General features: G+C 45.4%; 1 protein-coding gene across 1 annotated transcript in view; it reads left to right on the forward strand.

The window, feature by feature from the left end:
- LOC137564311 (aldo-keto reductase family 1 member C3-like) overlaps nt 1-12,649 on the forward strand; it is an 83,890-nt gene that overhangs the window by 61,290 nt on the left and 9,951 nt on the right. The window contains exons 6-7 of the mRNA XM_068278039.1: nt 3,208-3,317; nt 11,101-11,266. Of these exons, the coding sequence (XP_068134140.1) occupies nt 3,208-3,317; nt 11,101-11,266 (276 nt within the window). The remainder of the gene's footprint in view (nt 1-3,207; nt 3,318-11,100; nt 11,267-12,649) is intronic.

Below are 12,649 nucleotides of genomic sequence, written 5' to 3' on the forward strand. Positions count from 1 at the left end.
CTGGATTAGGTAAGGCTGCACTGTGTGTACACTTGTGGGGGGAAAGGAGGAGGAAAATGAAGGAATAGGAAATGTAGGCGCATGGAGCTAATGGACTATTTGGGCACCAATGCAAAATATCGGCTATTGGGTGCCCAAAGAAGAAGTAAGGGCACCCAATAAATAGCGGGAGCCAGACCCCTCTATCACAAGTCCCCTAATGGCCAGACCGCTCTGTGCCTTCCAATGTATTTTAGCCTACAGACCGTCCAACCTCTGGAAGCAATCGATGAGCTGAAACTGTTGGAATTTTGGCAGCAGACAGACCAGAAGGAGGTGTGTGAACTATAAGGGCTTGTTTCCACTGTTGCGACGCGATTTCGGCCGCATTCCGACGCTTGTAAAAACGCATGCGGATGCGTTTCCACATGCGTTTTTACCCGCGATTTCGCCTGCGATTTCGCATGGCAGGGTGCCATGCGAAATTAACCATGACACTGCCAGGGCTAAATAAAATTGAAAAAGGTGCGAAATCGCACGCGAAATCGCGGGTAAAAACGCATGTAACAAACGCATGCGTTTTTACTATTAAATACATTAGCGGCGATTCGCACGGATTCCCGACGCAGGCGAAATCGTTGGCTCTTTTGTGCGTTTTTTTCACGCTGAAAAAAACGCACCTCAACAACGCTACAGTGGAAACCGGCCCATCCACTTGTATTACATGTGCGGATCTGCATGCGTTGGACGCATGCAGATTCGCGATAGTGGAAACGAGCCCTAAAACACAAAATACTAGGCTGCTCCTCTTTTTTTAGATTGGAAAGAGAAGCCCACTCTTACTACCACTCTTACTACTTCTAAAACCTGTAAATAACAAAGGTTAACACCATCTAACTATAATGAACCATAGTAGCGACTCTTCAGAAAGCTAGGATTTGTTCTGTGTGGCTAAATAGTAGGCTTAGCTGAGAAATAAGTGACCTTTTTAGAAGTCTTTTGATATAAATGCAATATAAATAATTAATTAATATCTACAGAAAATCATTAAAATGAACAATTAAGAGACAAGAATAACCCCGTGTAAAAATAAAAAGGAAAGAAATAAACTAATACTTAGGTTCCGAGGAAACCTGTCAGTTTTTTTGGAAAAGCAAGTCAAAGTCCTTTGTTTAAGTTCAGGAAAATGGCCGCCAACCACATGGTCCTCTGGCTGGCTTGATCAGGTGATGTTACACAAGGGAGGACATGGATCTTGGGTCCTCTGCTCTGGTTATACTTCTGACACAGTAAGGAGGAGTGAGGGCAGGGACCACACACCCCTTGGAACCTGAGATGAGCCATCCCCATTCTCACAGAGACAGAAAACCATATTTAAACTATATATGGGCTCTATCTCCCAGAACCGTATGTCAGGGTAGATTAAAGAACATTTTTCAGGTCAGTCAGGATTTATCCAGAACAATGATACCATTCATAACCTCTGTAATATCAACGGGTTCTTTGGACCTGTCTTAATTACAGTCCATAAGGGCTCGTTTCCACTATCGCGAATCCGCATGCGTCCAACGCATGCGGATTCGCACATGTAATGCAAGTGGATGGGCCTGTTTCCACTGTAGCGTTGTTAAGGTGCGTTTTTATTCAGCGGTGAAAAAACGAACAAAAGAGCCGCAGAATACGCCTGCGAGTGGAATGCATGCAAATTGCAGGCAATGTATTTAATAGGGAAATCGCATGCGTTTTTCTTACGCTTTTTTTACGCGATTACGCGTGCGATTCCGCATAGGAACCAATGTAAATGAACACAGGCAGTGACATGGTTAAAAACGCATATAGTCTAACCGCATGCGTAAATGCATAAAATAACGCGTAACAAAAACGCACCTGCATGCGATTTCATCAGCGGTGGAATCCAGGCGATTCCGCACCGCAATAGTGGAAACGAGCCCTAAGTCGGATTGTTCTGAAATCTTCTCAGTACCAGTGCCAGGTAAGGTCCGACACACTCTGCGAGTTTGAAGGACCTGGCAGCTTTGCAACACAGGAAATATGACAAATATAGCAGTTTATGGATTAGTCTATACATTTTTAAGGGTTACGGTCTGCTCTCTGAGCTTAGCCAGCTGGGAGAGGGCCTCCTTTGATCTTTCAGCTGCGGGAACCTAGATCAGATAAAGGGTCTGTGAAGCACGGAGCTTCCTCTGGGAGTGAGGATATAGCAGACAGCGTACTTCAAGAGACCCTGTTTTTATATCTAGTCACAGTGGAGTGGCAATTTATGGCCAGCAGGGGCGTAACAATAGGGGATGCGACCCCGGGAGAGGGTGTTGTGGTTAGGATTCAGTAGAGGGAGAGTTCTGTGTGAGAGTAGGCTTAGTTGTAGTAAAATATCAGTGATCTTCACCAATGTTTTACTATGCTTATTATGACTGTAAGAATATTTTCGTTTTCATTGTTCTAGATGATATTTTTTTTTTTTTTTTTTTATTACTGTTTTAACATAATTATTATTCTATGTTTGATAAAGATGAAAAAACAATAAAAATATTGTTATATATGTTGACTATCTTAAAATTTCGGCTATACCCCGCGCCATGCAGGAAAAAATGGGGATCCCAACAACGCTTTTTGAGGGGACATAAGATGGACACCTGATGATATCGTATGAGGAGTGGGGTGGAATGGGTCCTGGCCGCCAACTTTTAAGCGCCCTGGGGGTGGATTTGCACGGTGGGTGGAAAATCAAAAGGGTCTTCAAGTTATGTTTGCCCCAGGGCCCCATAGTAGCTTGAACAGGCCCTGGATTCACCTGAAGCTGAGAATACCCTGGCCTGGCTAACACCCAACATTTGCCTAAGCCAACAGTAACATTCATGACCTCCAATGCCCCACACCAGTCCACAATATAGAGGCATGCTGGCAATTCCTCTTTATTCCTCCTTGTTTTGAAGAATTGATAACATCAAAAGGGTGAAAGTTTATACTATTGCCAAAATTCCAGTTTGGCAAAAGGCTGTCCTATTTCTAGTGACCACCTTGGATTCAAGTTGGAACCCTGAGTGTCACCAAGACCCGAAGTGAGGGAAGGTCACTTTAATGGGGACATAAAGAGCAATAACCACTTTCATAACTTTTACAAACCTTCCACACTCAATGCATACTTATTGTAGTTGTATTTCTAAGCTGGCCTTTTATGTGAAGATCTGTGTTAATGTCCCTGTTCAGGTGGAGTGCCACATCTACCTCAACCAGAGCAAGCTGCTGGGATTCTGCCGGTCACAGGACATCGTGCTGGTGGCATTTGCTGTCCTGGGATCCAGTCGTGATGGAGGCTGGTAAATAGTTGCAACAAAAAATGGCATTGCTACCTGTACTGCTAATGTACAAAGATCAACAACTCCTTATATGCCACCTTCCTGTCTTGTAGCCAAATACATAAACATTCACCTGGGGGGATTTTGGTGCTGATTTTTTTTTTTTATTCTTAGTTTGGGGGCAGAAATAAAAGAGAATAGTGATGCTTTTGTAAAAACAATAAAAATAAAATAAATAAATAAATAAAGGTGCCTGCTTTCAAGTTACGGGCACTTTTTTTTTTTTTTTTAATGGTCATTCAAATTAGCAATTAATCTAAGAATATTTTTTTTGTTTTTATTCCATGTTTTGAATGTTTGCTAAAAATAGCAGTTCTACAATTTAAACCATGGTCTACCATACAGGGAGGAAAACTTATTATTTTACTTGGTGTTAGGCCTAGGTAGTGGGGGGTAAGTGTTGGATGTAGATGGGAGGGGGGGGGGGGTGGTTAGTGTTAGGTGTAGGTGCCTGGTGGTGGTGGTGGGGGAGGGGGGGGTTGTAGTGTTGGTTAGGTAGGGAACAGGATAGCATTAGGAGTAGGTGGGGGGAGCTTAGGGTTTATAGTATTTAGGGTTGTTTGTTTCAGGAGTAGCTGGGAGGGAGTTTAGTTTTAGGTGTAAGTGGGGGGAGGTTAGTGTTAGGTGTAGGTAGAGGGGAGCTTAGTGTTAAGGGTGGTTAGGTGGTAGTTTAGTGTTAGGCTTAGGTAGTGGGGGTTAATGTTAGACGCAGGTGGGGGAGGTTGGTGTTATGTGTAGATAGGGGGGTTAGTGTTAGATGTAGGGGAGAGGATAGCATTAGGAGTAGGTGGGGGAGGTTAGTGTTCATAGTAGATAGGGGGGTGGTTTGTTTTAGGTGTAGGTGGAGGGAGGTTAGTTTTAGGAGTTGGTAGTAGGGAGGTTTCTGTGATGTGTAGGTGGGGGTGTGTGTGGGGGGGGAGGGGGGTAGAGGTAGGGTGGGGTAGTGTTTGGCATAGGTGTGTGCGTGTGCGCGTGTGCGCGTGTGTGTGTGTGTGTGATGATCTGTGTAGCAACACAGATGTCTGATTATGTGTGATCTGCAGAATCGCCAATAATACAGACACTATACCTGATTATATGGTGAGTGGGGGGTTAGTGTTAGGGGATTGGGTAGGAGGTTAGCATTTAACAAGAGCTGGAAAAAGGGGCACACCAATTCCGGCTAAACCATTCTGTGAATATCTATACTCGGTGCCCAAATTAACACGCCTGTCTTTTACATATGTCCCTCTGCTTCCCCTGTTGTTGCCAGGCTAATTCATGTAATGATGGCCATACACTGGTCGATTTGCCATCAGATTCGACCAAAAGATAGATCCCTCTCTGATCGAATCTGATCAGAGAGGGATCGTATGGCCACCTTACTGCAAACAGATTGTGAATCGATTTCAGCCTGAAACCGGTCACAATCTGTGGAGCTGCCGTCCCCTGGTCCACCACTGTCTTCTTCTCCGCCTGGTCCCGGCATCTTCTTCGCATCGGCTCCCGGCTGGCATCTTCTCCCATCACCTTCCGCATCACGGCATCCGCGTATAACTTTCTGTCACTCCAGTGACAGCGGAAGTTCAAATAGAGCGCCCTCTATTTGTACTTCCGCTGTCACTGCAGTGACACAGGAAGTTATACACGGATGCCGTGATGCGGAAGGTGATGGGAGAAGATGCCAGGAGGTGACAGCGGGGACTCGCGCCGGCAGAGCAGGTAATGTATCTCCACTGTATTGCGTCGGTCGTCGGGCATTTGAACGCCGCTATCGACGCACTCCTAAACCGAGAAAAATCTTCGGCACAGATGGATCGACGGGAACGATGGATTTCGGACGGAATCCATCGTGCGCTGCGATTTTACGGCCGTTTCGGTCACTGTGATCGAAATGGCCGTATTTCGGCGGGAAAATCGTTAGGTGTATGGGCCCCTTTAGTGAGGTAACCAGCTGCCATGAGAGAGAGAATTTGAAACCTTTTTACAGCTGATAATGATTGAAGGTCAACATTAGGACTAAATTATCAGGTGGGGGTCTAAGGGTTGGGCACCACAGGGTGGGGGTGGAGTCTAAGGGCTAATGTTGTTTGGAGCAGAGAAAGGGGGGCTTTAGGGTTAAAGGGGAACTGAAGTAAGAGGTATACGGAGGCTGCCGTGTTTATTTCCTTTTAATACATACCAGTTGCCTGGCAGCCCTGCTGATCCTCTGCCTCTAATACGATTAGCCATAGCCCCTGAACAAGCATGCAGCAGATCAGGTGTTTCAGACTTTAAAGTCAGATCTGACAAGACTAGCTGCATGCTTGTTTCTGGTGTTATTCAGATACTACTGCAGAGAAATAGACCAGCAGTGCTGCCAGGCAACTGGTATTGATTAAAAGGAAATAAATATGGCAGCCTCCGTATACCTCTTACTTCAGCTCCCCTTTGAGCATCAGGAAGTAGATTTTAGGGTTATGTTTAGGCACCACCACCAGGGAGGTCTAGGGATTAAGCACCCCCCCGGGGGGGGGGGGTTAGGGTTAGGCATCGGTAGATTGATGGTTCTGTGTGAGAGCAGGCTTAGTGGAGTTGTAGTAAAATATCGGTGATAATTACCAATGTTTTACTAGCCTTACTACGACTGTAACTATATTTTCGGTTTCATTGTTGTAGATGATATTTATTACCTTATTTTAACATATTTATTTTTATGTTCGATAAAGATACGATAAAAATATTGTTATAGGCAATATCTTAAAATTTCGGCTATATCCTGTGCCCTTTTTTCTATTCGCCTTTATTTGATGTATGTGGGAAATAATGGGGATCCCAACAATGTTTTGAGGGAACATAGGATGGACACCTGATTTATATTGGGCCCTGGGGATGAATTTGCTGCCCCACACCAGTCTACAATATAGAGGCATGCTGGCAATTCGTCTTTATTCCTCATTTTGAAGAATTGATAACTTCCATTAGTCCCACATGATGGGGGAAGGAGATTACATCCCCTTCCTGAAAGGGACAAGAAATGCAGTAAGGCTTTAAAAGCATGTCACACCATGCAGACCTCAGTGCTTTTCCTGCCCCTCTCTGGATAGGAGGCAGGAAGGTCCACCAGCTCCATCAGTGAGCTGAGGGTGAGTAGGGCAGGCTGGCTTACCGCTGTCTGGGGAAGCCTTGGTGGTGGATCTCGGTGCAGGGAGTCCCGGAGTGGCCATTCTGTCGGGTCCCTGCAGCAGGAGTTCTATTGGTGGCTCAGCGGGGACCCAATGGCGCTGCTATCGGCTCCTCAATAGCCGCATAGCACGCGCCGGCGTTCCACGTGGAGTGTGTATCTGCTTCCGCCGGAAGTTGTTGGGCGTCCGCAACTTCCGGCGAGGTCCGGAGAAGCCGATTGGTGGAGGACCAGCCGAGACTACATAAGGAACAATATTTAGCCGCGGTTGTAGTCAGAGTGGCAAAAGGAGGCGCACACATCCGGGAGGTGGAACGCAGGTGGTCAACGAAACCGGAAGTGCACTCGGTGTGTACCTGGGAACAGATTGGACACACCTGGAGGCTGGCTAAGGGCTATTTAGCACTCAGTCTCGCCAGTACTCCATCCCTAACAGCCATGGAGGGCACAGCAAAGTGTTCTCAGGGCTGGGACAGCTCAACAACATCAGCGGAGCAGGTTGTATATCTTTGCTAATTATGATTGTTTGCTGTTTTCTTTGTATGCTTGTTTTTGTTTTTTTTTTGCATATTGAGGGGTCTTGTATTTATTGTTGCAGGATTCTAAAAGGAACATACCAGCATCAGAACCTATAAAGAGGTCCTGTGGCGTTCGCTTTCCCCTAATTATTTAAAGTTGAGCAGTTCCTTTCCACAAAGAAAATGTCTATCAGACAGGTTCTGTCTCTACTGGGGAAAATGTCCTCCTGCATTCCTGCAGTGAAATGGGCTAAGGCAAGATTCAGAATCTTACAGCTAAGTCTCCTGTTGCAATGGGATGGTCTTCAGGAATCCCTGGACAATCCCTTTTGAGTATCAAGCCCAGTAGTAGATTCCCTTCAGTGGTGGTTGAAAACAGAGAACCTAGAAAGAGGGGTTCCTTGTTAACGAGGCATCAAGTAGTCATTACTACAGATGCAAGTGGACAAGGTTGGGGGGCTCACTTCAGGTCCCAACTAGTTCAGGGTCTTTGGTCTCCCCTGAAAAGTTCCTTTTCCTCAAACCACAAAGAGCTTCTAGCCATTTGGTATGCCCTGCAGGAATTCGAAGTCCATCTGGTAGCACTAGACGTTCTGATCATGTCAGACAATCGCACAGCGATATCTTACATAAATTACCAAGGGGGAACTAGAAGTACACCTCTGATAGCCTTAGCTCAGATCATCTTTGCCTGGGCAGAAAAGACAGTGAGGTCGCTAAAGGCAGTCCATCTAAAAGGAAAAGAAAATCAGTTGGCCGATTTTCTAAGTCGACTAAGTCTGAGGCAGGGGGAGTGGACTCTGAACCCTCGAGTCTTCAGCCAAATCTGCAACAGATTGAGTTACCCAACAATAGACCTCTTCGCAACTCACAAATGCGCAGCTTCCTCGGTTCTTCTCGCTAGACTGGACGGGTCATCCAGATGTGCTGGACGCGCTCCTGCAGGATTTGGGGATGGAAAACGGATTCGCATTTTCCACCACTAGGACGAGTGATTCAAAAGATCATATCCGATCGAGCTCAGGTCATACTAGTTACCCTGTATTTGCCCAAAAGGGCTTGGTTCTCGATGCTCCTGTTATCGATTGCGGAACCGTGGAAGCTGCCTGTGAGTCAGGACCTGTTGAGCCAGGGACGAGCTAATCACCCAAATCCAGAGCAATTGGCTCTGACAGCCTGACTATTGAAAGGCTAATCCTTCAAAGGAAAGGAGTTTCAGGGAAGGTAATTGAGACTTTGCTTCAATCCAGGAAGCAAGTCCCTTCTGATATTTTATCTTCGTATCTGGAAATCTTTTTGTAGATTTAATTTAGACAAACAAGGGTTTGAGAAATTATCAATTCCCAATGTTTTGGATTGTTTGCAAAACAGGTTTGCTATGGGCCTGAAGTGGAGTACGCTCAAGGTCCATATTGCTGCGTTATCTGTCTTTTTTTTACATAGCGGTGGATCAGCTAATTAAGCGTTTTGTTAGAGCCATTAAGCGAAAATTGGCTGTTAAGCCAAAAGCAATGGCTCCTTGAGATTTAAATTTAGTCTTAAACATGTTGACTGGTGAACTGTTTGAGCCTTTACAAGACATTCCCCTGAAATACCTTTCCTGGAAGATGTGCTTCATTATTGCAATTACATCAGCTACACGGATAGGAGAAATACAGGAGTAATATATTTCTCCTCCGTATATGACTATTTCCGAACAGAAGGTAGTCTTTAAACTTCCTCCATGTAATGATCTGCTCTGCTGTCTGCACAGGCAGGCAGCTTTTTGACCATTTTTGAGGTCTGCATGCTGCAGGTCCCTGGAAAGGAGACCTGTTTCCACTCTGCAAGTTTCAAATCTGCTGTTCTAGTGAGGGATTTTCATTCACTCATCTGGTTATTGATAGCTCTGCCTCTTTTGAAGGCTTGCAGTATAAATGCAATTTCCTCCCAGAATTCCCTGCTGGTCATAAGCTTTGGTTCTGCTGCACTTACCTTGAGTTTCAGCCCCTCTGTTAACTGTTTGCTAAATATTGTCTTAGTGTAGTTATCCTTTGGAGTGCTATAGCATTCAGTCTAACGCAGTCAGGTTGTTTATTATCTGTATTGCCTTGTTCTCTCTTATCTGTTGCGATTGTTCTGTCGCCAGCGGTGGCTGACAGGGAATCGCTCTGTCTGTTTGGATCGCATTCGCCCTAGCGTTAGAGGCAGTGGATCTCTCTGTACTCTGTCTGGGAGTGCAAGCCAGAGATGCGGTTGCTACTGGTTGCTCCTTCTGTCTATCTTGTCTGGAACGAGCGCTTGCTGTTGTCTGGGTGAGGCAACCGATTAGCAAGCGTTCACGTTCTGTTTGTTTTAGTTTATCACGTTTCATTTGTTAGTCAGGGTTGGTACGCTTTGTCGCTGTTGCGCTTAACGTGTGGTGACCGCGTGTAGCTAGGCCTTTTTGCTCATTCGTGTTGGATTACAGTTTGTTATTGCTTCTGTCTTTATTCTTCCTATGCTCTCTTTACTCAATCTTGTGTCTCTATTAGCACTCGCCATTCTTGCGATTGCTTTCCCACTTAGTCTTCGCTGTTGTGTGTCCACCGTCGCCCAGTGGCGACTAGATTGGTGGACATACATACATTATGTCTCTGTGCTCTCTCTCGAGAGAGAGGCTATCTTGCCCTGTATTGCTTCATTTTGTACAATTTCCATCTGCCATCTGTGGCTGTGCAGAGAGTTTATTCCTCTGCACTCCACAGCTCCATCTGCCGGTTGGAATTCCACTCTACAGGTGCACTTGCACCAAAGCTGGGTTCCCTTTCCAAGCGCTTGTGGAGGATTTCCGTAGTGTCACCGCATATATTGTGTGCTGACCTCGGAGATAATTCCACAATCGTGACACTCCAGAGTTTTTGCCAAAAGTGGTATCTTCTTTTCATGTAGAGCAAGAAGTTGTCTTGCTGTCTTTTTGTTCGAATCTGAAAACTCCAGGTGAGGAGAAGCTTTCCACACTGGATGTTAGGAGATGTTTGTTAACCTATCTAGATAGTACCAAAGATTGGAGGAAGGACAGTAACCTTCTTTTACAGTTTCAAGGGGCAAGAAAAGGGTTTAAAGCTTCTAAACCCACTTTAAGCAATTGGTTGACTCAATTTCATTAGCTTATACTAGTTCAGACTTGGTGCCTCCAGTAGGTTTGAAGGCACATTCTATAAGAGCAGTATCCTCCTCTTGGGCAGAAAGGCATCCGCTTCATTCTCTCCAATTTGCAAAGCAGCCGCATGGTCTTCTTTTCATACTTTTATAAAGCATTATTGCCTAGATCTGCAGTCGAATCAAGACATGGCTTTCGAAAGGAAGGTTCTGTCCGCTTTGCTCCCGCCCTGAGGAAGTAGTAATCTGGAAGTCTCTCCAGCCCCCATCATGTGGGACTAATGGAAGTCCAAAGTTACTTACTGGTAACTGAATTTCCATGTAGTACCACATGATGGGTCTACTAATACCCGCCCGGAATGGTGAGTAAAGTAGAGATTAAGTATGTACACATCCAATATGACGAGGTAATTGGAAAATACACTGAGGTCTGCATGGTGTGACGTGCTTTTAAAGCCTTACTGCATTTCCTGTCCCTTTTCAGGAAGGGGAAGTAATCTCCAGCCCCCATCATGTGGTACTACATGGAAATTCAGTTACCGGTAAGTGTAACTTTGGACTTAAAGAGGGTGGAAGTTTAGACTTCCCACAACTCCAGTTTGAAAAAATTAGGACTTAATTACAATAGGATTATAAATATTATTCATGATGAATGCTAATCCAATGGAAGCCAATGCTAAAGCAACAGGGGAGGGGTATTATTATTCAATACTGGTGCTCTACACCTAGTAAGAAGAATTAATGTTAAATAGACTACTCCATACTTAACTTTAACCTTTCACAAACCATCACTGTAGCCCCACATGACCCAGGTAAAGGTGTGCTGCTAATCGCAGATCATTTTTTTAATAAACCCAGGCCTGGGTTGAGGCATTACTTGAGGTATTACTTAGGCTCTCAGCCCAGGAGAAACTTAACACGGTGCTAAGAATACAAGGCTAATTTTCCCAACTCTCCTTTTTAGGATCGATCCAAACAGCCCTTACGTTTTGAAAGATCCGGTCTTGATCGACATTGCTAAGAAATATGAACGATCTGCAGCTCAGATAGCAATAAGGCACCTTCTACAAAGGGGTATCGTAGTCCTCGCAAAGAGCTTCAATCCAGACAGGATCAAAGAAAATTTTCAGGTAATGGGATGAGTTTTTATAACGGACTGTTTACAAATGGCAGCAATATAATGCTGCATGGGGCCAGGGCTGTATTTAGGGTTTGGGCACCCCTAGGCACCCCAAACCTATGACCCCCCCCCCCCCCAGGAGGAGGACGTTGGCGGCGCGCGAAAATTGGGCGTGGCCACAAAATGCAGTGGGCGTGTCCATAACACAGTGGGTGTGGTCAATTCAAATTTCCTAGTAAGAGTGCAGCCCAAAGTCGGTGGGGCCATGTTTTCTCCCCAGGTATGAGTAAAGTGACCCTAAAAAAGCAAGTAGGAAATGTCCCCCCCCCCCCCCCCCACACACACACACACACACACACACACACACACACACACACACACACACACACACACACACACACACACACACACACACACACACACACACACACACACACACACACACACACACACACACATTAGCCAGTGTTCTCTCGCACAAAATAGTGGTAGGTATTAGATTGTGAGATCCCCTGAGAAAAGTCAGTAACATGACTACGTTCTCTTCAAGGTGCTGCAGAAGATGCCAGTGCTATATAAATACATAAGAATATGGTAGGACATTAGACTATGGTAGGATTAGATTGTAAGCTCCTCAGAGGATAGTCAGTGACATGACTACATACTCTGAAGTACTGCTGAAGATGGCAGTACAATATAGTACAGTAGTATGGCAGCACGGTGGCGTAGTGGTTAGTGCTCTCGCCTTGCAGCACTGGGTCCCCGGTTCAAATCCCAGCCAGGTGAACATCTGCAAGGAGTTTGTATGTTCTCCCTGTGTGTGGATTTCCTTAAGACACTCTGGTTTCCTCCCACATCCCAACAACATACAATACAGATAAGTTAATTGGTTTCCCCTAAAAATTGGTCCTAGACTACGATACTTACATACACATATGACTATGGTAGGGATTAGATTGTGAGCACCACTGTAGGACAGTTCGTGACAAGACAATATATACTCTGTACAGCGCTGCGTAATATGTTGGCGTTATATAAATAACTAGTATAAGTACAGTCAGTGGCGGCTCCAGGGTTTTTTGGGGGGGTGCTATGCAGGGCTGGACCAGTTTTTGTGGCTATAACCTGCAGCGCGCGAAAAAAATGGGCATAGCCATGACCAGATGAGGGCGGAGCTAACTGTAATTTAAAGTGAACCCGAGGTGAGAGTGATATGGAGGCTGCCATATTTATTTCCTTTTAAAGGGACACTTAAGCCAAATAAAAAAAATAGTTTTACTTACCTGGGGCTTCTACCAGCCCTCTGAAGCTGTCCGGTGCCTACATAGACTCGCTCCGATGCTCCTGGCCCTGCCGGCAGCCACTTCCGGTTTTGGCGACAGGAGCCGACAGG

The sequence above is a fragment of the Hyperolius riggenbachi genome, chromosome 3 (assembly GCF_040937935.1).
Source record: "Hyperolius riggenbachi isolate aHypRig1 chromosome 3, aHypRig1.pri, whole genome shotgun sequence".
Lineage (NCBI taxonomy): Eukaryota > Metazoa > Chordata > Amphibia > Anura > Hyperoliidae > Hyperolius > Hyperolius riggenbachi.